General features: G+C 38.2%; 1 protein-coding gene across 1 annotated transcript; it reads right to left on the reverse strand.

The window, feature by feature from the left end:
• Positions 1-521: 521 nt before the first annotated feature.
• Positions 522-21,119, reverse strand: NAF1 (nuclear assembly factor 1 ribonucleoprotein). The gene is made up of 8 exons (XM_071743089.1): positions 20,533-21,119; positions 19,858-19,999; positions 15,248-15,341; positions 11,935-12,017; positions 10,739-10,899; positions 9,081-9,132; positions 3,889-3,994; positions 522-1,266 (listed from the first exon to the last, which is right to left on the reverse strand). Exons 1-8 carry the CDS (start codon positions 21,102-21,104, stop codon positions 860-862), a joined length of 1,617 nt encoding a protein of 538 aa, XP_071599190.1. The 5' UTR covers positions 21,105-21,119; the 3' UTR covers positions 522-859.
• Between the last annotated feature and the right edge of the window lie 4,692 nt (positions 21,120-25,811).

The raw sequence follows: 25,811 nt of genomic DNA on the forward strand, positions 1-25,811 counted from the left end.
CTGAAATGGTGTGCTTCCTTCCCCTGACTGATCTGATGCCTTTCCTCTGTTAAAGCTGACTATGTACCACCTGTATCTATGGGCATCCCTGCATTAGGAGTAAGGACAAGCTACCAAAGTTATGTTGGTTTTTTACTTCCCCATACCATACAGTTTAACATCTTAAAATTAACTGCAAAATATCAAATTGGTAAGTTGATCTTCTGTGGGTATTGTAGAACACTAAATCCAACAGACTAATTCAGCTGCTGGTCCAAATTCTGATTTACCTACTCCAGTTATTTAAAGAGACCACCCAGCTCCAATCTTCCAGTTAATATGAAATTAATGAAATTTAAGTTGGATAAGAGAAGCTTATACATTATGAAAATAATGGTAAACCTAGCTTAAAAACTAAGTGTCAGATTTCTTATTTCCATACAATTCAATACGAAAATTTGTAGAAATTGAGAAAAATTTGTTTAGCCTAAGCAACAGACAGTCTAAAAATAACACCACCTATCCGACACACACCATAAGTATCAGACAGTAGTAATCTCTTAAATTTATTACAGATTTATTACAAAATAAACTTTCACCACTACATACCAGTGTCCAACAGGTTTTCATTTATCATCCAAAACTAGCAGATACTATAAAAATAAACCACTGTTTACTGCTCAGTTATTTTTATCATATAGTACTCTTTTTTGAAATAGAAAATATACATAGGAAAAAAACAGCTTTCTATGTATGTCCCACAAAGTATCAAACTCTGCATTTGTTCTGCTGTCACAGAAAAACAAAGCATTTCCAACATAAGGAAATACAGGCTTGGAAGCCTGTTTTTCCTCCCTTTAAATTCCACCTTTATGGAAACTTAGCAAGGCCTGAACTGATAGCTATCTGGAGAAGGTGGAGGAGGTGGCAGCGGAGGCGGTAAAAACGGGTACGAGTTGTACATGTTTAGGCCTGTCCAAAGCATATTCGGATTTGGAGGTGGAAGTTGGAATTGATGCATATCATTAACAGAACCAAAAGCTGGAGGAGGAAAGGTGTACTGTTGCATCATTGGATTCTCTCTTCTGTAAGGTTGTGGAAACACTGGAGATTCCTGATGTATTCTGTTGTCTGAAGAGCATAGCTGTGGAGATTGTACTTGTGGTCTCAAAAAGCCTGGTGGGCCTGATGGAGGAGGACATGGAGCCCTGGAGAACCCGCTATGGTATCCCCTTGAATAACCTGAAGCAGGCGGTTGCCTAGACTGATAATATCCTCTGTCCTCACCTTAAAAAGAAAACAAAACCAAACATAAGTGAAAAACCATGCAGGGTTTTAATATTATTTTGGAAAGATTAAGTGTAGTCCTCATCAATCTCTCAAGCTGAAGTCAAGAAAATTTGACTTGTAAGTTCATCAGTGAATAATATTGGCAAATAATACATAAACAAAATAACACTGACAAGCCTGCTGCTTAGTAACTCATCTTGATTTATTAGAGTAATATAGGAAGAATAATCCTGAGGGTTGCAAATTCAGTCATTAAAAAATAAATTTCAGTTTCTTTCCCTCCAGGCACTTTGATTTGCATTAATGAATCACAGGAACTCTCAAACTGTGAGTATTTCAGAAGCTTCCGTTTAAAACGATTTCAAAGCAACACATTTTAAAGCTGAAGCTAAATCAACACTGCATTACACTAAAGTGACATACAGCTTTCACATCTGAGTTGGCAGTACAGCACAGGCACGAAGTTATATATATATGTATATTATATAAGTTATATATATATATAACAAGAAGTTATTCGAACTCTAATAAAATTAACTTACTCTATGAGAAAAAAGGTAGTCTGTACCTTTAGCTAATTAGTTGTCAGCATTCAGCTACTGGAGATGAATTTTTCCTCTACAGGTCAACATAAGCATCTATTTAAGGTTCATAACAAATGTACTGCCACTTTACATAGATACCATAAGAGTATTAAATAGGATAAGTGCTATATAAAATGAGGAGCACTAAAATATTAAAGATTTTATAAAGAGCTGCTAAGATATTCAAATGGCTATAGAATATAAATTGAACCATGATTTCCGAAGGACTCTAGGGCTAGAAGTGAAAAATGGTACTTAAGGGCACAACACCATACAAAATCATTGAATTTTAAGAACCTATGTGACCTAATCCTTGGCACTACACTATGTAGAAACATTTTCACCTTTGAAAAGCTGGAGCCTGAAAAGGTTGTTCAATACCAAGATTTCCTACTCATTTTCATAGAGGATTAGGACTTAAATTCCTTTTGTGCATGCATTCATCTCAGAAGCACTCAAGTACTTGATTATTTGTGTTGTTTCTTCTCCGACCAAATACTACAAAAATGAGCCAATTTTAATAAACTCAGAATTTATGAAGATACAACCAAGCATAACTCCAGCTGAGACTGAGTTTGTACTTCAATTTGCCAGATATCCTTGTTATTGAGTTCCACAGCCAAATTAAATTGCATACAATGTCAACTTATACCACGGTATTTACAGAAAAACACATAAAATCATAACATGTACTCCCTTGGCAGTCTGAAACAGTTCCTTCCACTGTGTTTTCAGTTATGGAACAGCCTCAGCAAGTGCCAGGGAAAGGTAGGTCTGCATTAAACAGGCAGAATAAGGACACGTAGAAAACACATAATATGCTATGTAAGTAGAAACCAGGAGAGAAAATAACCATCAGCATTAAAGGAAGAACTGTCATAACTACAGGGGCGAAAGCAGTCCAAGAAAGATCACAGCCTTATTTAAAGGGTACAAGGAAGGGACGAACAGAGTAAAAAAGTTAGCAGGACAGTTATTGACTTTCTAGACCAAGAGAAAGAGTTCAGTAAGGCACAATTTCTCGCAGCTCTACAAAGGAAAAGCAGCAACCTCATGGAGGGATTCAGTCCACGAAAATCAAAGGAGGGAAGGACAGTGCTGCAAACAGCTGAAGCAATCTCATATTTCAGCAGAAGAAGAGGAAGACTGGAGAGGGGAGAAGTCAGAAGCATTTAAAGGGTGTGGTACAAAAAGCACCAAAGAGAAGACCAGCGGTAACAGAGAAAAAGGAGTGCAATTTAAATTATTCAACCAAAATGGCAACAAAAAAGCAAGATGTTTGTCAGTAGGGAAGCATGAGAGAAGACATCTAGGAAAATTTGGTTACTGCAGAGCATAGCTGCAAGCCTAAACCTGGAACAGTTCTGTCAACAGCAAGACAAAGGAAGATAAAGGCTGTATATGTTACGAAAAACTACGCATAGTTCATTAAACTATTGGATAAACATCAGTTTGTTTATCTAATAATAGTGTTAGATAAAAAGAGTAGTACTCAGTGGGCTACACAAGCAGTAGTTACTTTAAAGGAGTATCTATAAGGATTGGGGGAGGAGGAGTTTCATTTGCAGATAGTAGAATAAATTCCTGATCTAAGACTTGTACGTTCTCCCCAGTTATCAAACAATGTGTTTCCAAAAATTGTACATGACCTTCCTCCATCTTCTCCCTGTGCTGAAAGGCTTAAACAGAACTTGCACCCCAGTAACTCCTACAATAAGTAAACTTTAAACTCCAAAAAGTGGCACCTGTTCTATATCCTCATTGTGTGTCAGCGGTCACTGTCACAAAAGGCTTTAAATCTCCTCTGTCAACTGCCCTGCTCCTTTGCCACTCCCCTTCCACAGTTTGATAGAAAAACTTACCTTTTCATTTTTAAAAAAAATAAGAAATGTAGTCACAAAATCACCAATACAATTTTGAAAAGCACAGAAATGCTGATTAACTGTATGCAAGCTCAATTATCAAGACGGATATCACTGTGTGCTTCAAACTCAAGTTTACCAGATAAAAACATTCTCCCATAGCATTCACTCACTTGTAGCATTTGTTTCTGATCTGAGTTTCTTCTTTCCTTGGTTTTGAGGCTTCTTTTTCTTCTGTTTTGCCTCCCTTTCTTTTTCATCATCACTGAAATCCAAAACCTGGTTAAAAAAAGAGAACAGAGCAATATAAAGACTGCAAAGAGAACTTCAGTTAATAAATCATTTAGAAAACAATCCATCCTGCAGTCAGCTTAGAATATTAAAGCTGCCCTTTCTTATTTTGCATTCAAACAGCCTCCATATGTTCAGCTGGCTTCTCAAACCAATCAAGAACTTAACACTCCCCAGCATTCTCATAAGACAATTACATGATTCTCAGTTATTCCTTCTAATTTTCATTAAAATAGCAATATTCAAGTACTGAACACAAATTTCTCATTGTCTAGACATTAGCAAGAAAAAATTCAAGTATTCCACAACATACAAAAGATTCAAGTACTTAAAAATGATTTTTCAAGTGTATCTGCTGCAGCTTATTGCCACAAACAGCACTGAAGATCTTAAAGAGTATGTAGGCAACTCAATGGAAAGTCTAATAGGGATTCCATTTCACTCTTCCAAAGAAGAAACCCTTACAAACATGGAATTTACTTGGCTCTTCACAAAACCAAGAGGAAATGAGCAGTACAGCAATACATGAAAAAACTTCCGAGTTAGCTGGCTAGTTACTGCAAAGAAAAGAATTAAGAAATTTCGACACATGAACTAGAGGCTCAGTAAATCAAAATATGTTTTTTTAAAAAAATTAATTTGTCAATGAATACCTAACTCAGCAGTTAAACTACATTAAAAATTACTCTTCTGACTCATAATTTTCTGTAGTATATTTGATAACACCATTACCATTCAACTTGCAATAGCTTTTAGCTTTGGAGAATGCTGTAATTTACAAGAGCTTAATGACACTGCAACATTTTATTACTATTATACAAGGGTTTTCTACCTTTAGAATCCTAATTTACATTTGAAATGAGGAAAAATTATGACAGGAATGAAACCCATCACCATAGTTACTGCCCTGAAAAACAGCTCCCTCGATAACTTAATGGGGAAGGGTTTGTTCCTCCCCAATTTCACAATTCCAAAAGTAATGGTTTTGCTCTTTACTGGCCTTTAGCTATAGTACATAAAGAACATTCAAGTCAAAAACACTGCACTAAAACCAGCCACACAGAAGTTAATTCTGAATATAACTATCTCTTCTTCAACATAACTGGTCTGTTACTCAAAAAAGTCACAAGGAAATACAAGACAACATATACCATGAAGGAAAATCTTCCACTAACTCCTGCTTTAAGGACTTCCATATGCCATCCCCCAGGAGAGCAGAAATTACAACCAAGAAGTACCTTCTGTTGTTAGCTCATTTCCAATTTCCAAGTGACATTCCATGAAAGCCACCTCCCTGAGAAATTGCATTTATTTTTTCCTGCTATCCTTGCAGCATTCAGCCAACCTTTGTCATCCTATAGCCCCAAAGACAAGGCCAAGAGAGACTGCACTGCTGAACCCACAGTGAAGCTGGGCTGATTACAACCTGCCAGAGAAGGAATGCTTACCAGACACCTGCAGCAAGCATAAAAGGCCTAATGTGATTAAATTTTCATATAAAAATAAAGCTTCACAGTATCAAAAAAAAGAACTGACTTCAACAATTACATGCAGTTTGCCATAGGAGCTGGCCAGAAAAGTTAGAGTCAGCTGCCACCTTAGAGCTCTAACAGCATCTGGCTGTAAGAGACAATTTCAGACATCAGTAGCATAAAATTTACTCTGCAACCTTGTCAACAGCTATTACTTTCACAGCAAAAGCCACTATCAGCTCATCAGCTGTCAGTTTTGATATCTTAGTGTAAACTCCTGGCTGCTAGAACTATCTGAAGATTATTCTAATTACATATTACAAGATGCTAGATGTGGTGTTTTCTCCAAAATAGAGCACACAGACATATCACATAATTAGAAGAGCCCCAGAAGAAAAGGTTTCACAAAAAGCAATCAAGTTTGCCCACCCATGCCATCACAGATTTCATTGAAGTTTCCTTCTTTTCTGTAGTGAGTAAACCTAAAGTTACCCCTGTACTATCAGATTCTATATTGAAGATAACAGTATTAAGAAAAATCATTAAGAAATTGTCCTGGTTTGAGCCAGGATAAAGCTAATTTTCTGTCTTGTACTCTTGCTTTCAGCTAAGTTTCTTTGAAGTAGCTGTACTTGCTGAAATTAACAAGTTTCTCAGTCAGTGTCTGCTTCTAGGAAAGATAATGCTCAATGTTTATAGTTACTGCTAGAGAATATTATACAGAACCAAGGACACTGCTCAGTTTTGAGGAGCATCTTATGCTCTGGAAAGAAAAAAGGAGAAAAGGGGTCATACCTCAAACCCTTCTTTAGGGAAGAGTGGACAAGACAAATGACCAAAACTGACCAAACAGAGCATTCCATCCCATACACATTATACTCAATAAAACTAGCCAAAAGTTTAAGTTTACAGCCTTTCAAAGCCCTACTGATCACATTCCTACAGTCCAATTCTGTGCAATACCTTAAATTCTCAAATGACGGTTCTCTGTGAGATGATGTCTCCCCAAGAAAGGAAGCCAATTTAGAGGTTCCCTCCAAAGTCCCTTCCAGTCCCTTCTAGCATTCTGTAATTCAATGATTACAGGCAGAACTAACACATAAGAAATCTTTCATACAATTTAGCACTGCTCAGTTCAGTTCCACTTGTAGGAAAGAAGAAAAAGGTATTTCAAAATACATCATCCTCACCATACTGGAAAGAGCAGCATTCTGGATTGACAGACTGATGCATCATTACAGGACATACATTCAAGCATAGACAAGCCTGTGTCACAACATCTCTTTCAAGCCAGAACAATTGGCCTGGGATTAGGGCCACGAATGCAAAAATTGTTTCCATTCCTCACAGCATCCTTCCAGGCAGCTGTCCACCTATGGGGTAAGTAAGTTCACAGTGCTCTGGCTAATGGACAGGACTCAAAGGGTTGCAATGAATGGAGTTACATCTAGCTGGCAGGCAGTACTGCTCCTAAGGCTTCAATCTAATGCTGGCTCTGTCTGGTATATTTATGAATGATCTGGATGCAGGAGTTAAATGCACCATTGATGATGCATTGCTGATGCATGTCTGCTGATGATACCAAACTGGGAGGTGATGTTAACTCTTTTGAGGGACAAGATATTTTGCAGAGCAAAACAACACATTGGTACACTGGGCTATGACGAATAAGACAAAATTCAACAAGTTCAAATGCCAGACTCTATACCTGGGAAAGAGTAACACTGTGTGCAAGTATAAATGAGGGTAGGTGGGACTGGAGAGCAGCCCTACCAAAAGGGATCTGAGGGCGACAGCAGGATAAAGATGAGTGAACCCTGTGGAACAAGGGAGGCTGAGGGGTGACTTCATTGCTCTCCATAGATCTCCGAGGAAGGACAGTGCAGAAGGAGGTGTTGATTTATTCTCCCTGGGACCCAGGGATAGGACACATGAAAAGATGGAAAGCTGTATCAGGGGAGGGATTGAGATGTCCCTGAGTGACAGACAGTGATGTCACCCAGTGATTGTGATCACACTTCACTCATATTTGGACAATGTCTTTAAACAACGTGCTTTAGCTTCTCCCTAGCCCTGAATTGGTCAGGCAGTTGGAGTAGATGATGACTGTAGGTCCCTTCCAACTGAAAAAGCTTGTATTCTAAAAATTGGTTATAACACTAAAAAGAAAACCAACCCACAGAAGAATCATGTACTACGTAGCTTAGAACTATGCTAAACATGCAAACTTATAGAAGGTTCAAAACAAGACAAATGAGAGATGTGTCTACAGCAGACATATGGCTTCTAGGAATTTTCACTATTTTGGATAAGATAGGCTTAAAGAGAAATTGCAAGCAGTGACCCATGTTGAGCTAGAAAACAAATTTCATGAAAATACAAAAGAGTACACACCTTGCAATTCTTAAATAAGAAGAATCAATAATAAGAATAATCATGAAAAGTATAGATAGAATGGTTACAGAGCACTGCACAGAAAGTCTGAATGCTACTGAAGACACCTTTACAGACCCTACAGTAAATTATGGCAATGGTCATGAGAAGCTGTCATGGTTTTAACTGCAAATGTCAACTAAGCCACACAGCTGCTCATTCATTCCCCCCCAGGTAGGATGGGGGAAGAAAACTGGAAGAGTACATGTGTTCAGATAAGAACGGTTTACTAATGGAAACAGTAATAAATTGTAATGAAGAGGAAAATAAAGGGAGAGAAATAAAACCCAAGATAGACAACAGATAAAAACAACTGCTTACAGTCAACCAACAGATGCCCAGCCAGTCCCCAGGAAGCAATACCCTGCCAACCTTCCCTCTAGTTTACTGCTAAGTATGACATCCCATCACACCATGTAGAATACATTTTTGGTGAGTTGGGGTCAGCTGTCCCACCTGTGTCCCTTCTCAATTTTTTGGGCATCCACACACTACTTACTGGCAGGGTGGTATGAGAAACAGAAAAGACCTTGATGCATTGGCCAGCCCTGCTAAGTAGTAACTAAAACATCCCTTTATTATTACCAATGTTTTCAGCACAAGTGGAAAACACAGCCCCATACTAACTACTATGAAGAAAATTAACTCTGTCCCAACCAAAACCAGCACAGGAGCTCTCACTTCTACATGATCCTATTTGACTATATGCACTTTGTATGGAAGTGCACATATTCTCTCACAAAACTACTGAAGCAGTGGGGAATCCTTACTACAGATACAACAGAGAAGGTGCCAGGTTAATATAAAAGAGCAAACACCCAGGCATTAGAGTCTTCAGATCACCAGCAGGCTTTTAAAGACAAACAATTGCTTGTGGCAAGGCAAAAGACAAAACTGCAGTGAAGGAACAGCAAGGACAAAAATACCCTAGCAGGAGCAAATTATTAGGCAAGGTAAAAGCACTGCTTCTCAAAACTGGATGTTAAAACATGTGCTGAGAAGACAGCTAGTACTCTCTATGCTGAATGTAAGGCCTCTCCAAGAAAAGCATAACCTTATTTTCAGTTCAACTCTTGTCTGAGTAAAAAAATAAGCTTGCTATCAGTTAACTCTGCACAGAAATTTGGCATATATCTTGTGTAATTAAAAATAATAAACAATAAAGTTACTTCAGGTGGTGGCTCTTGGTCATTCTTCCAAGATGCATCTGAGCCTTTTTCCCTAAAAGAAAAAAAAAACAAATATCAAATTAAAGAAAGAAATTAATTAATTGAATTATTTAATTAAAGAAATTAAAAAAAGCTGGTGCAAGAAGGCTATGAAATACCTTGTTGGATTTACATAGTAGTGACATGTTCCACCTTAGAAATTAATTGAAAGCACTGTACTGTACCAAATAGGGTAACACTTTCTTCAACGCATCAGGTCTCCTATACCAAGAGCTGCCCTTTTTGAAAAGATATTTGTTTTTTTAATGTTACTAAGTGAACCATGTCAACTTAGGATTTCACTACACATCACTTGGAAAATCTTTCTGCTTCACATTAAGACTGAACATTCTACCCACCTACTTGCAATGCATGTAACAAACTAGAACATGAGTCTCAGGTCTCAGATGCCAGGTACAGCATAGCTACTGATGCAGATGATAAAAGTATGTGCAGTTACTGTACTAACAAAGTTTAATGGCACAAATCAAAGACCATCTGGCAACAAAATGCCACAGAAAAACAAAACAAGGAACAGATAAAGTGACCTATTGTGGTCTTCACTGAAAGGAAAAAGATATACTTGTTGAAAAAAGAACTAGGTGTAACAAATTATATGACTCTCACAGGCCTGGCTACACACACAACTAAAGGAAGAAATTCTTCAGGATGAATACTGGCAGAATTTCATTTAATACAGACATGAGTATTATTGGCTATAGTCCAAAAAATTTGTCAGTCAGATGAGAAGCAATAAAGAGACAAAGTTGCTTGTATAATAAAAGACCTTTTTTAACATATAGTTATTTCAGTCAATTATTCATTCAGTGATTAGAACACTAACATTTAACAGTCATTTATTATCCCTTTTTATTATTATTCTGCATCTTTGAGTACACTACCTTTAAAATGGAAAAAAAAGTCCTGTTCATACGTACTGATTTCCTCAGTGAGACTGGGATACACAAACACTGCTGAGAAGCTTCTAAACATCAATCTACATTGCCATTCAAATCCCTCCCCTTGGACAAATTTACAGTAGGTAATTTTCCTACAGAATTGTTACTTCAAATGAACAACGTATTTATTGGTAATTAAATTTCAGTTCTGGCCCTGTAACACTAAATAAAAATACTAAATAAATACAAAATTGCTCGGATCTCGAACAAGTTTATTGTAAGTAATGAAGCTAAACAAGAATCTGAAGAACAACAAAATCCCTAAAATTCAGCTTTTAAACCTGATGCATGTATATGTCTATTAGAGTGTGTGGAAGAAGCCAAGTATCAATGCATTTTTCTTCTGCTTATGATATTTTCGGAAACACAGCAACACAAAAAGAAAGGAAACTTAGTAAGTTGAATAGGAAGCTACTAAGGCTTAGTAATTATATCCCATTAGAAGCTTGTAGCTTACAACTACTCTGCAGTGTTCTGAAAGGCAAAACAGTACCACATTGTTATTACAACACAATTAAGAATATCTAAAAAAAGTTTTAGTGTCAAGCGTACTCCTATAATTATTCCTATAATTTCTCACTCAAGGTTCAACTTCAACTCAATATTTTTATCTATATTCAAAATATATTATAATTGGATTAGAAAAGAAGACAGACTCACTGTTTTAGTTTCTCTGCAAATATATACTGGGTGAAGTCCTCCACTGATGGAGCAAAATACATACGATCTTGCACATTAATATCTTTTGCTTTGATATGCTCAGGGCTGTTAAATCTTATCACATAAAAGGGATGTAAAACGGGCCCAAATACCTCAAATATCTGAAACACAAACAAAATTTTAAATAAGCAACCAAGAGTAGATAGCTAATGTCATTGTAGTCGACCTTGAAGCTTTAGCATGTTTTGCATTAAAGAAGTCTGATATACTTTCAAAATGTAGAATCAAGTAAAGTTAGTTTCATGCTTCAATTTTATTACTGCATTTTGGTTGACATATATTTTCCCCAGCTACTGTTTAAGTCATAATGTGGAAAAGTATTCTCTTATGTTGATGGTGCCTTCATCCACTCAACTGCCCTGGCTTTTGCTATCTGCTTCCTCTGTATTAACCTTTCCTTTTGCCAAGTCTCTATTCTTCTCCCTCCACCATGCTAAACCCTTATACCTGGAAGAATCTTCTGATCACCAGTTCTTTAAAGTTCATTTTTAAGAGACCCTTTATGTTAGTTCCCCTGTCTGTTCCCTAGTTAAGTGGAGAGCATTCTGAGATGTTGTACAGAACATCAAATTCCAGGCTTTTTTGTTCCACTCACATCTAGTATTCAAGTATATTATAGTAGTACCATTGTGGATTATGCCTTTTTTTTCCCCAGAAAATATACAAAATTCAGTGCAACATTGCTCTCAAAATTCATTATCCTTGCATAAAACACACACTGGCCTTAAATTGGAAGCTCACAGGATTTTTATGTAAACATTCCCTATTTTTCCTGAATCTTGAGTCTAAGGTATCCAATCTCTGCCCCAAACTCCTTGCAATAACAGAGCATAGAATGTGATTCAAGACATCCTATATCTGCAAGCAACCTCTATAAGCACTCTTACAAAACAGCAGAAACTAATCACATAATGTTATTCTATAGGGATACAATGAATTCCAGATTAGGAATTCTTGAAATAAAAAAAAAAAACAAACCACCACAACAGATGACTAAGGCAAGAAAGCACAAAGAAAAATTACGTATCCAGGAAACATTACATTTCACTTAGTTGACATTGTACACTACATGTTGGAACACCAAAAAAATACTTTGAATTTTAAATCAGACCAACAGGTTTTTGTTTTACACACACCCTTCCTGCTGCTTGGCGATCTTCTTTAAAAATTATGCTTTCCTCATTTACTGGAGGTAGGCCTTTCTGTGATTCAATTATTACTGAAAAAAAAAAAAAAAAATCAATGAGAAGTTTACATTTCAAAAGCAATCTGTAGTTAATTGCAGAGAAGCTTAACAAACAACATCCTGATTTGCCTACTGAAGTCCATAGAGCTTCACCTGAAAATTCCTGCACACACAGAAAACTAGTTAAAATCATAGACCACACAGTATCACTGCAGTGACATGTGAGTGTCAAGATTTGCATTTGTTTACAAAATATATTGTTCTTGAGGGTGGGAAAGGGAAGGAGATCCATTTATAGGTACCAAACACAAGTCTCAGATATGTACATGTGAGATACCTGTTGCAGTTACCTAGGATGTTTCTTTATCAGGTGCCTAGCATCAATAACCCGTTTTTTAGTGCAGCTGCACATGCTTGTTCTGCCTTGGCATTCCAAATGAAATTCTCCTCAGAAAAAGGAACAGAGATGGCTGTTTGTTACAGCTTCCCCTAAGCTGTTTGTTACAGCTTAGTAAGTCATAAGAATGAGATCAGAACATGAAAGATGTCTAACAGTCTGGTCAAAGTAGCAACTGGTAGTGTCATTTATGTATGCAGATACACAATTTGAAACACAATTCTGCAATTTGATGTCATATAATGGTCTCACACTACATTTGGACCTAAACCATGGTATGGATGGTATGAATCCATACTAGTGAGAGCAAGCAAGTCATTCTAGTAGCTCAAAACATGAAATCTTAACACTCAAGTAAAAAAACCTTATAAACAGGCACAGAATTATGTTCTTCTTCCATTAAATAAATCATTTGATATACAGGCTACTTCATTTTTTGGTTTTCCAGATTCATAAGACATAAAATGGTTATTCTTTACTGAAATCTTCAGAATAGTTCAGTCTTTGGTAGTGGCTAAAATCCGATGCTTAAGTGTACAGAAATACCAGGTCTTCCTTTATATTCAGCAGGAATTTTGCTTAAAGCTGTCAATACAGAGGTCTAGCAGCATTACACTTAAAAATTCTGTTTTTGATGGTAATATTTTCTATTTCTAAAACAATAGAACATTTAGCTAGGCACTTCCAGTGCCTCTCCATCATAACTCAAGAACTTATGTCAGAGTCCAAAAAAACCTAACAAGATTATCACCGCTAAACTTATATAACAGGATTTAAAGGAATAAACATCTCATCAAGCTGCAATTCCAGCTTTCCAACTATTTCAATCTAAAAACACCTTGTGACATGCCAAGCAAGTCTGTGACAATGCTTTAGGTTTCATAGTTCACTGAATTTCAAGAGAAGTAGGGAAATCAGTTAATTTTATGCCTATGTGTAAGATACAGTAAAAGAACTCAATGCGTTGCTTAGTGCTTATGAGAAATATACATTAGCACCAAAAAACCCCACAACAAAAACCCCACAACCTACAAACGATAATAACAGAAAACCCAAAACTCTCAGAAAATGCCCTCAGTTTTACTGATTACACATAGCCTCCAGTCTTCCAGTAGCCTGAGGAATATATAATAAAAACATAAATCAAGACAGCCATATGAAACCCAGGAGAAACATTATCACCAACAGCCTGTTTGACTTATACCTCCTCTGTCCCCAACCCAGCCAAAATCCTCAGCTGCTACTCTTCTGGAGTACAGTCCCAGCACAGATTTCTCATATATACCAAGACTGTTTATTTTCAAGACTACAGCCCATACAGTGATTTTTTCTTTCCTCCAAGTACTTAGAAGCCAAGCACAGCTCAAGTTCTACTGAATTCCAATTCACTAAGCAGAAATTATAGTAACAGAAAGTACTGTCCTTTTGCTTCTAAAGCATTAACCTATGCTGTTCTAGCTTTAACTTCAACTCGGGACTATGAGGTATCACACACTGCAGACGGATGGACTTTGAAACTTGCTACAGAGAACAGCAGAGACTTCTGATACATCAAAGGGACAGTACATGTTCAGGATACTGATGGTTGTGCCAAAATAATCTTTGCAACGTCCAAATGAGACCTCAGCTCCCCTCATACTAGATACAAACCTGGAATACAGAGCGTATCAATTTAATTCAAAAATCAAAAAACAAACCACAACTAGCTCTCCCTAATAGAGCCACAAAATAATTGAAATTGCAGCCACTCAAACACCAGTTTCCAACTGAAAAGAAAGTTAAATATGTAGAAAGAGGAAGTCATAAAGCAAAGAAGTACAAGAAAAATAAAGCAGCTATCTTGAGGATTTATTCCATTCATCTGGCTTTATTTCATATATGATCATTAGTCCATTTTCTAACTTCCATCACCTAATCCTGAATTCAACACTTCATATATTTCAATACATAAAATAGAATACTGACTGAAGAATTCACCTACCAGGAAACTTACAAGATTTTATGTTTATACACACCAAGGAAGAGCAAAAATTAAGGACGGTTTTCAAAGCAGAAAAAAAGCAGAAGGAAACATTTGAAATAATCCTCTATAGAAACTCAGAATATTTTATTAATATCAGCTTCAGCAAAACTGAGGTCCCAGGTAGATCTGAAAAGACACCCAAATGCAAATCACCTCCAGTTAAGCTTACATCCATTGTATGCCTCTATCCCATTAAGCTTAAGCTTCAGCACCTAATCCTGCTTGTCATGCTTCCCTATGACTGCTGATGCTGGCAGCTTGTCTTTGGTCAAGATGCCAGGAGAGGGATGAATTAATAAAATAAGCAACCCAAAGAAACCCCCCGAAAAATACCTAACATATCAATTACCAAACAAGCACTGCTACACTGGCTAAAGAAGCAAGTGTTTTTCCTGTCCTCACATACTAACAAGCAAGCACTTGGGAATGAATTGTATTGCATGTCTACTTTCAGCTATACACCTCCTGTATCATCAGAGATAATTCAAAAATAGCACATGCAACGGGAAGATTTCTTAAAATACTGCAAACCTGCCACCTTACTGTTGCCAGAATTACCATAAAGATCATACTACATAGCCTTTCTTATGAACAAACTAGAACATAAAAGTCACACAAATACATAGTAGTCATAGCATCTTAACCTCTAGATGACGTAAACTAAGTAAAAGGGAATTCAACACAAATGTCATCAGGTAGTCTGGGTTCTCATTCAGCAACCCACTGCCCCTGATATAGAATTCTGCAATACTTAGACTCTGAGGGAATAGTTAAGTACACAATTCACACATAGATACACGGAAATTATTTTAATTAAAAATAAAAAGAACAAATCTTGCCTACCTAGTTGCTCAATGATGCTGGAAACTGTCCCAAAGAGCTTTAGTTCAACATCATCAGTCAGAATTATTGATAAGTCTTCAACAGGAGGCAGTTCCTAAAAATATTAATTCAGTGTTCAGAATATAAACTCACCACACTAAGACATTCATCACTTTGTTGCTGCAGAAATTTGACAATCAAGAAAACCTCCCAGCATTTTGAAGATTTAATTTAAAAAATCTAGTCCAATTTGTCTCTTTCAGAATAATTCTAAATTAATTCATTTTTGGGGTATGTCATGTTCAAAGACAACTTTTCTGTTTAGACACTGGTCTACTAATTTCAGTTGCAACTGAAGTGGAAGCAAGCTTTATTCAGTTGGAGAAAACCAACAAACAACAGCCATTGTGTTCATTTTTTTTTAATTTTCAAGTTTGGTAAATTCAACATACAACTCAATAATTAGATAATCAGTCATTAAAAAAAAAAATCAGACAAAAATTGTAACCACATTTAATGTGTGACGCCAGACAAAAATGCATAGCAAGAGATAAAATAGTATGAAATACACCAGATATGTATAATCTGATTTGACAAAATGGTGTTTGGCCACTTATTCTATGAGTCAGACCATTATAGATGACAGAAAGATGACAGCAAGCTATATAAAGAAAGTTAATAAAGCTGTGTTTCCTATAAGAAGATAATCATAGAGAACACTCCCAAAGAAGGCACCAAATTTCAGATATACAAATAAGTAATGCACAAATAACTTTTTCTCCCCCTCAGATGTAAACATCAAAGCCTGATACCAAAGACTGATTAACACAGAACTCAATCTACCTCCAGTTTTCTTATAAACTAACATTTCTACACAAATACTACACTTCTGTGAATTCAATATGAACTATATGGAATAAAAGATAGTCACAACTTGACTAAGAACTAACTTCAAATTCAACATTGGAGATAGAGTCCAAATCTTAGCACTGAACTGCATTTCTGCACCACAAACAAAATCAGTCTCCAAAAGAAAAATCTCATTCTGTCTAATCGAAACTTCAGGCTTAACAAAAGAGCTTGGCATAGGCTTCTAGGGCAACTCAAAGACCAAACAGGTGCCAGTACTTCCCCAGATCATAAAATACAGTGTTAAAGCCAAGATGTGAATTCAGATAGAAACACCATGCCCTTCTACAGGACAGTATATTTACCAATGTTAAACCAATTTCATTGCTAAGAATTAATGGAGTCATGGATGCTAGCAAAAGTCAAAGACCAATAGGATGGAAGCTAATATTTTGATTACAAATTTCAAATTGGTAAACCCTACAATCTGTCATATTACATGCAGTATCTGCCACTTTGATACTTCAAAGCACAAGACTACTAAAATATTCCCACTAACACTCAGTGTCTAGGGTTTTTTTGCCCTAAGCACATATTTTAGTTAAATACTCTAATCATTTATCTTTGATTCATGCCCTAGCAAGCTAGCTATTATTAGAGACTTTTGGGTAAATGATTAATCATCACGTTTCATTTTTAACAGATACATTTTAATTTTCAAATTGTATTCCATCAAATTTACATAAGACATTCTACAACATTTTGACACAGAATAACTCTGTTACTGTAGACTAGCTTAGTACAAGATACAGTAAATAATATTATGCTAGAACTTCAGCTATTAGTAACTATTAATATAAAAAAATTATAGCTTTGTTGAACCAATGAAATTAATCAGACCAATACTTAAAAGGGAGAAGAGCTGTAAACTGTTGGACCTTAAGATACTAAGCTAAAGAGAAAAAAGAGGAGATAAAGCATTTTCAGATCAACATGAATTTTATTTAAGTAGATGAGATAAAAGGTAAATAAAACCTGCTAAGTACATCTATTTGAGCAAGTATTTTTATTTAAAAGTCCGGTGCTATAAAAAGAAATTCATAGAAGCATTGAAGGGTTCTACTATTAGAACCCTATGCTTGAAAACCAAGTGCAGGTAAGCAGGAACTGATCTGATTTTACTCCTTCAACACACATTATGTTTGTTCCTCAATCTTGAATTAATTTCAGGGAAAAAAGAATGTTCTAAGAGCTTTTATTTACTTCAACTGTCTCCAGAGCAACCATTTAAGAATTAGCACACCCCTATCTCCTGCTGTTGCTAATACTAAACTGTGTCAATCTCTCATCTCATTTTCAGTCATCTACCACTTCATTACAAACTCTTACAAAGCACTGAAAAAAAAGTAAATACATCCAAATGCATCTGCTCTATAAGGTTTTTTTCCTCTACCTAATAATTTCCTGTACCCTTCATCAGACCTCTTGGACCAAGTCCAGCAGAGGGCCATAAAGATGATAAGAGAGCTGGAGCACCACTACTATGAATATAGACTGAGAGAGTTGAGATTGTTCAGCCTGGAGAACAGAAGGTTCCAGGGACACCTTACAGGCCTTCCAGCACCTGAAGGAGGCCTACAGGAAATCTGGAAAGTGACTTTTTAAAGGGGCATGTAGTGACAGGCCAAGGGGAAGGGGTTTCTAGACAAAAGAGAGTAGATTAGATTATATATTTGAAAGAATTCACTATGAGGGTGGTGAGACACTCAAACAGGTTGCCATGGGAAGTTGTGGATGCACCATTGCTGGAAGTGTTCAAGGCCAAGTTGGGGCTTTGACCAACCTGGTCCAGTGGGATGTGCAAGCAGTGGGACTGGAACTAGATAAGGTCCTTTAAGGTCCTTTCCAAACCAAACTCTGTAATTCTCTGACTTGTTTGTCATTCTAGAAAGCATTTTATGATGGGAAAAGAACTTCAAGAATAACATATAAACATATGCTGTTCATGTAAATTGACATTACAGTGCTACATTATTCTTTTTTTTGTAATCCTGTACAAATGATGCATAACTAATAATCCATTAGAAGATTAGTACTAAAAATCATTCCTTTTAACCTCTTAATTCTGAGATGAGGAATAATGTCACAGAATTGTCACAGTTGGAAAAGACCTCTAAGATGACCACACCTAAATGTCCACACTCCCCTGCCAAATAAAATGCATCTATATCAACATTTGTACAACCCACTAGAGTATATCCTGAAGTGTCTCAACTACACAGTTTTTAAATACTTCCAGAGACTGTGATTCCATCACCTCTCTGGGCAGCCCATTCCAGTGCCTAACCACTCTCTCAGTGAAGAAATTCTTCCTCAGATCCAGTCTATACCTCCCCTGGTGCAACTCCTGGCCATTTCCTCTAGTCCTATCATTGTTCACTTGAGAAAAGAGGCCAGAACCCACATTCCTATGACCTCCTTACAGGTAGTTGTAGAGTGTTAAGGTCTACTCCCAGCCTCCTCTTCTCCGAATGAAACACTCCCAGTGCCCCCAGTCTCTCCTCATAGGGTTTGTTCTCCAGACCCTTCATGAGCTTGGTTGCCTTTCTCTGAACTCTCTCCAGCAACTCAATGTCTTTCTTGTAGCAATGGCCCCAGAACTGAGCACAGTACTCAAGATGCGGCCTCACCAATGCCAAGTACAGGGGCACAATCACTTCCCTTCTCCTGCTGGCCACACTATTCCGTGAGCCATCAGCTTCTGTACCAGAATGCTGTGGGAGACTGTGTCAAAGCCTTTTGTCCTTGTAGATAGTGTCCACAGCCTCCCTCTTGTCTACTAGGCAGGTCACCAGGCCATAGAATGAGACTAGGTTGGTCAAGCCTTTCCTAAACCCACAATGGCTGGGCCTGATCCTCTGGGTGTTCTGCACTTGCTATGTGATTGTGCCCAGTATGAACTGGGCATAATTTTTCCAGGAATCAAGGTCAGGCTGACAGGCCTGTAGTTCCCAGATCCTCCTGTCATCCCTTCTTGTAGATTGGCATCACACTGGAAAGCCTACAGTCATCTGGGACCTCCTCTGTTAACCAAGAGTGCTGGTAGATACGGCCAGAGGCTTGGTGAACTACTCTGCTAGCTCCCTCAACACTTTCAGATGGACAGCAATGGCAGCAATACTTAATGAGTACATTATTAATGAAAACTAAACAAAAAACCAGCATCTTCATGCAAATTAAGGTTCTGATCCGCAATACATAAAAGATTACCATGACAAAAATTTTAGAATAAAACAAATACAATGTACTTTTACAACAACTCTATTATTTGTTTAAGTGATTAGACTCAATGCAATCTGGACCTCAGGAAGGCTTAATGCAACATAAATCTTTACCTCAAAGCTAAACATATTTAAAATATGTCTGCAAGACATGTCAGACCTTAAAGGCTCTCACACAGAGAAAGGTTGATGAAAGCCTGCAATATACAACTAATAAAAAATAAACTAAAATATCCACAACTCTATCAAGAAACTTACTTGTTTTCACTAATTACAACTGTTATACAAATATGAAGGTAAAATTAGCTGTGAGCCTCACCCCAGAGAGCTCTTAAAATAATGAAATAACACATTCTAAGTTATTACCTGTGCTATACCTTAACTACTGTAAAAATATACATTAAATCACTCACTACTGCAATGATTTAAAATATATTGGAGTATTTTAACTTACACTGGGTTACTAGGAAAAGGTTTAAAAAGATAGTACATTGTACTTACATTTACAGGCAACTCATCTTTTGTTTTAACACAGTAAGATATGTTATCCTTCTCATTTGGGTGATCATCTTCATCAGATACTGCTGAAGACAAACATGAAGAGGAAGAGGACGTAGTTGATGAACTATCTGAATCCGTATCACTAAATAAAAGAAGCAGGGAAGTTAGAATATTGACTTCTGCATTACAGATAAAGAGTGTCTGGATTACGCATTACTAAGATACCACTGACTACCAGATGTATTTTTCTTACCTGTATATATTTGCTTACAGAAAAGCAGCAATCTTTCCTGAACCTAAAAGCCACAGTACAAGATCATAAAAAAAAAAGAAACAAACAAACAAACAAACAAACAAACAAAAAAACCACTCAGAAGAGCAGCAGCTTCAGCAGCTCAAAGCAAATGCTAAAAACTCCAATGGCTCATTCCATTTTTTTCAGCAATAAGACTGCTGGTATTTTGTCACCAATGGTGCAGGAGCACTCTGTTACAACCATGTCAAAAAGAGATTCAAATGGTCACGGTGGCCCAACCACGACACTCTACAACCACCACCACCCAACTCACGTTTTCGTTAAATCCTATACCCTTACAGTCATGGCTTTGGAAGCTTATTCAACGATAAAAGTCCCGGTGAAAATGCAATCTTTAACGATCCCAGGGCTAAACTCACCTCTCCGAGTCCGAAGAGGGTGCGGCAGCAGGACGCTCGTTGGGTCCTGCAGGCATCGGCGAGCTGCGCGATCCTTCGGCGGGAGGCGGCGGGGCCCGCTCTTCCCCAGCGACCTTCCTACCGCTCGGAGCGACCGGTGCCCTCTGTTCCCCCGGCAACTCCTCCATCCTCACCACTGCTTCCCCGACGGGCAACTCCTCCATGCTCGCCGCCCTCTTCTCGCCCGGCAACTCCTCCATCCTCACCACTGCTTCCCCGACGGTCAACTCCTCCATGCTCGCCGCCCTCTTCTCGCCCGGCAACTCCTCCATCCTCACCACTGCTTCCCCGACGGGCAACTCCTCCATGCTCGCCGCCCTCTTCTCGCCCGGCAACCCCTCCGTGATCTCCGCCTGCTCCTCGCCGGGCGCCGGGCGGGCGGTGGGGGATTCAAACGCCAGGCTCCGCAGCTGCGCCATTACCTCCCCCTGCGCTTCCATCCCGGCCGAGGGCTGCGCGCCACAACCGCCCCACGCGGCTCCGCCACACGCTGCTTCCGGCGCGCTGGGGTTGCCCGGTGCCGGGTCGGGCATGCGTGGCTGTGGGGAGCGCGGTCCGAGAGGGGGTGTGGGAGCTGTCGTGTGACGTTACGCCACGTCCCTGAAGGAAATGGGGCGGTGCGAGAAATGGCGGTGGCTGTGGCGGCGGGAGGGGAAGAGGGGCTTCCGGGCGTTGCGGGTGCCGCACGGGCGGTGGAGGTGGTGGTGCCGTGTGGGGTTCTTGGGCCATCGTGAAAATAAGCCGTTCTGATAGAAAAAAATGATGTAAAGTAGCAGTAATGAATTCTGTTGTACATTTTTTAAGCCTTGTTTGCTGAAGCCGTGGTAAGTTTTGTTGGTAATTTAAATCAAACACCACAGTTTAGTTTTTACGAGGCTTGCCTGGAAGACAAAGCAGGAGGTGATTGTTGCTCTTGGTGAGGCACTACTGGGTGGTGCAGTTCTGGTACTTCACGAATGTGCTGTCAACACTGATTTATGTAATAAAAACTTAAAACTTAAGAAAACTTGATAATACCAAATTGTTATCATAATACCTAACTGTACTGTAGTAACCCTAGCTCTTACAAAACTAGCCACATCCTTAAGATCATCAGCTTGAATCCCAGAATCACAGAATGGCTTGGATTGGAAGGAACCTTAAAGATCACCTAGTTCCAACACCCCTGCATGGGCAAGGATCTCACTAGCCCAGGCTGATCAGAGCTCCCTCCAACCTGGCCATGAACACTTCCAGGGAGGGGGCAGCCACAACTTCACAGGGCAATCTATTCCAGTGTCTCTTCACCCTCAAGGTGAATTTTCTCCTAATATCTAACCTAAATCTATCCTCTTTCAATGTAAAACCATTACCCCTTGTCCTGTCACTGTCCTTTCTGGTGAAAATCCCCTCCGCAGGTTTCCTGTATGCCCCGTTCATGTACTTGAAGGCTTCTATAGAATCTCCCCAAAGCCTTCTCTTCTCCAGGCTGAATAGCCCCAAATCTCAGCTTTTCTTCATAGAAGAGGTGCTCCTCATCTACTACCTATCCCCAAGTCCTTTTCCTCAGGAATACTCTCTATCCATTACACACACACACACACACACACACACACCCCACACTGTATTTGTGCCTGGGGTTGCACCACCCTTACACTTGTCCATAAATAAAATACACAGAAGAGCTATGTGTGATAATGCTGAATGCACCAAAAAGGACTGGGACCTGAATATCTGATAAGAGCAGAAGGGAGAGTGTAGTGACATGAGGCAACCAGGTGGCACTAATTGCCAGGTAGTGGGCTTGACCTTGTGTTAAGCCCACCTGTGCCTGATTAGGTGGGCCCCTACTGCGCATGAGCAGGATTAGGGGGCCAATAAAAGGCTCACACCTGGGGAAGCCAGGGGGCTGGTTTAGCCACCTTTGGAGCAGTAGCACTGATCCAGGCTGGTCAGAGGACCACTTGTGAGATCCTACTGGGACACCTGGTTGGACCTTGGAGCACCACATCCATAGAAGAGGTTTGTCTTGCAACAGGAGAGTATGTTTACTGTGTAAAAAATTTCCTCTCCAGCTCTGGAGCAGCAAACAAAGCTCTTCATTCTTCTCCAGAATGTCCAAGAGATGCTGAACAAATTGTTATAAGAGTGCCTTTCAAGTACCCCACACAGGCTGAAAGGAGCATCTGACAGGCAGATGTCTTTCTCTGGTGGTTCCACTCTTCATCTGCACTATGAGACAACAGATGCAACCAGCAGAATTTATTTTGTATGAAGATTAAACACATCCAAATACCTGTATAACATAATTAATCTGGTTGGATGTGGGGTTTTTTTGTTTGGTTGGTTTTTGTTTTGTTTTTGGTTTTTTTACAGCTATCAAAAGTGTGTATGGGTCAAACAGAAGAGGTACATTATGGTCATTTGTATTTTTTGCACTGTCTTAAGTGAGGAGCCTGTCCAAAAGAAGTATACAGAGAAGAAGTTAACTCCCTCCCTGCACTGTTATTCAGTAGGTGAAGGTTGGGAATCACCCTCCTCCAGTGACCACCTTGGGATCCTGACATGACAGTATGTGGGACTGGCAGTCTGAACAATGCTGCCTTGTACTGCAAGCTCTTGAATAAAAGGGATCTCCTGAAAGTTGGGCAATGAAATGTCAACAACAATTGGATGTCAATTGCATGGAGATTAAATATTGAAGAATCATAAAAATTGTTTATATTGAATCTCACTGGCAAATACGTTTTCATCTGTAATGAGATTTCTATCGAATTAAAGAGTTAGCAGAGGCAGAATCATACTAAAACCCAGTCCTGCAAAACCAGATTTCATTTTAAAACTAAGCAAGGATAGTTTATTATTATTTTGAGTGTTTTTTCATTTATTTGTTTGTTTTTCAGAATGGGGACTTTGAGGTGTACCTGAAATGGACCACAGTGCAAGATCTGTGAGTTTATATGAGAAACCTGTGTGACTGGGAGGGGACAATTTCCACATAGCAGACAAAGTCCTTCTATCAGTCAAGTCTTTTCCTAATAAAAGGTAAAATGATTTATGTCATAATGTAGAATTGAATTAGCTGAATGATGAGGAAAAGAAAATTAATTTTATTTGCTAAATATAAACCCCTTGTATATGTAAAAGCATATTCAAGCCTCTGCCTTGCACTTACGCAAGTAAAATTCTTGAGCTATCTCATGAATCATGATTTTCCTGCTTTTTGAAGTATTTTATTAAGTGTTTTGTAGCTGTACCCTGGCATCTGGATTGTTTTGACAGTTTCTCTTGTGTTTGTGCCGAACTGGCAGCTTCTTTCAAACAAGAAGATACTTTATTTCATCTGAACACTTCAGCTTAGCCTTTAACATGTAAGATAGATAGCATTTGCCATAGAATGAGGATAATGAAAAGCATAAAACATTGTAAATGTCATCATCCATAGTCATTGAACCACAGTAAGAATGCTTGTTTCCATGGTCTGAGCAGTTAAAAGATGTCACTGCTGGGACTGGAATCTGACCTCACCTGTCAAGACAGGGCTAGGAGTGGTTGTAGTCTTGATTTATGCCTGCAATTTATTTGATGAAGCTCTCTGAAAGTGTTGTTTTCTGTATTTGTTTTACCTAGTCCTGCATCTAAGACAGAAGTGTGTAATTGTTCCCATTTTAATTTTAAAGCTAAAATTACACCATTCAAATAATTATTATAATGTTTTACTGAATTTCTTTGGGTGCAATTGAGGAATCTTTTGAAAAACATAGTTTCATCCTGATATTTCCTGACCTTGACGGTGGAGAATTGCTTTTTGTGTCTTTAGAGAAAAAGACATTAATAAGAAAGGAAGTCACATTTTCTAATGTATTCAAAATATGGAAAAACAATAATGTGACATTTATATTTTATAAATTTTGTGTTTCATCTTCTAGCGGACTATACACTGTGATAATCATTATAGGTAGTATAATAGCAGTGCACTTTAATTGAAAAAACAGTAATTTTGAAAAATATACTTCTGAGAACTTAAATTTCATGTTGGTCTATTTAGGTAATTTTACAGCATTTTGTGTGTAACCATCTTCAGTGTTTCACTGGTATAATCAGCTGATTCAGTCTTCATTGAGATCCTTGTGTCAGTTAAGTCAGCAAGAGAAGGAACACCCTGAAAATATTGTTTTAAAGGTGTATACAAATAGAATCTGAAAGTGAGTTTTTACAGTGTCCTCATGGTTCCAATTGCCATATCCTCTTCCCTTGTTTATTACCATGCAACTCACCTTTCATCCAACTGTAGCATTACTAACTGGGGATGCAGGCTGTTTGTAATGACAAAATCATCCTCACAGTTCTAAATGCGTTATCTGTGTAGCATGAGATGACAAAATTTATGGAAAATCTGCTCACATTCAGAATATAGTACAACTGGATTAACAAAAATGATTTTTTTATTCTTATGTCATGGGGGCAGAGAAACCCTGCAGACAACCATTTCTTCTGACGACACTCTTCCCTGCTTTGGGTCAAGAGGTGACATGAATTACATTACTGTTGATTTAGCCTTTTCATTAGCACTGGTCAAAACAGCATTTTGGTCCTTCATATGATGCAAGTACAGTTATACAGCTGGTCAGCTCTTCAGCTCAGGTCTGTACCAGTCCTTCTCTGATAGAAAGAGAAAGAGAAGAAAGAGATGGACAATGTATGAATCTGATGAGTAGTGGAATAATGGTACTGAAAAAAAGCATTTTAAACACACGAAACTGATATGACAGTAGCACTTTTTCCTAGGATAGTAATATCAAAATATCACACCCCTATGTGCCTTTATCATGCTTCAGCTTTCTAGTGTAGAAATGCTCCAAGTGACTCAGAGCAAAAGGATACCACTTTACATCACTCCTCATAATACTTCACTTCTTAAGTTGATGAAGGAAAGAAAATTTCTGTTATAACTTACAAAAATTGTTATGCAGATGAGCTGAGTGTGTCTTCTAAAATGGCCAGAAACATTAGAAGGCTGACATCTGAATTGTCACATGTCTTAGAATAATTCTTAATGGAATTTTAAAATTTCCTTTGAAAGGTTGGTTCCATTTCAGGCTCAAAAAATCCCTTCAGAAAACATTATTTCTGCTGTTACAAGAAGTAGCCTTAAGCTGCATGTTCATGCCATCCATCAAATATAAATAGAATAGAGACTGAGTTATTACATCCCTTACTCAACAAAGTCAGGAAAAAATGACAATTACTGGAGCTTCTCT

Source organism: Heliangelus exortis, chromosome 4 (assembly GCF_036169615.1).
Source record: "Heliangelus exortis chromosome 4, bHelExo1.hap1, whole genome shotgun sequence".
In the NCBI taxonomy this organism is placed as follows: Eukaryota; Metazoa; Chordata; class Aves; order Apodiformes; family Trochilidae; genus Heliangelus; species Heliangelus exortis.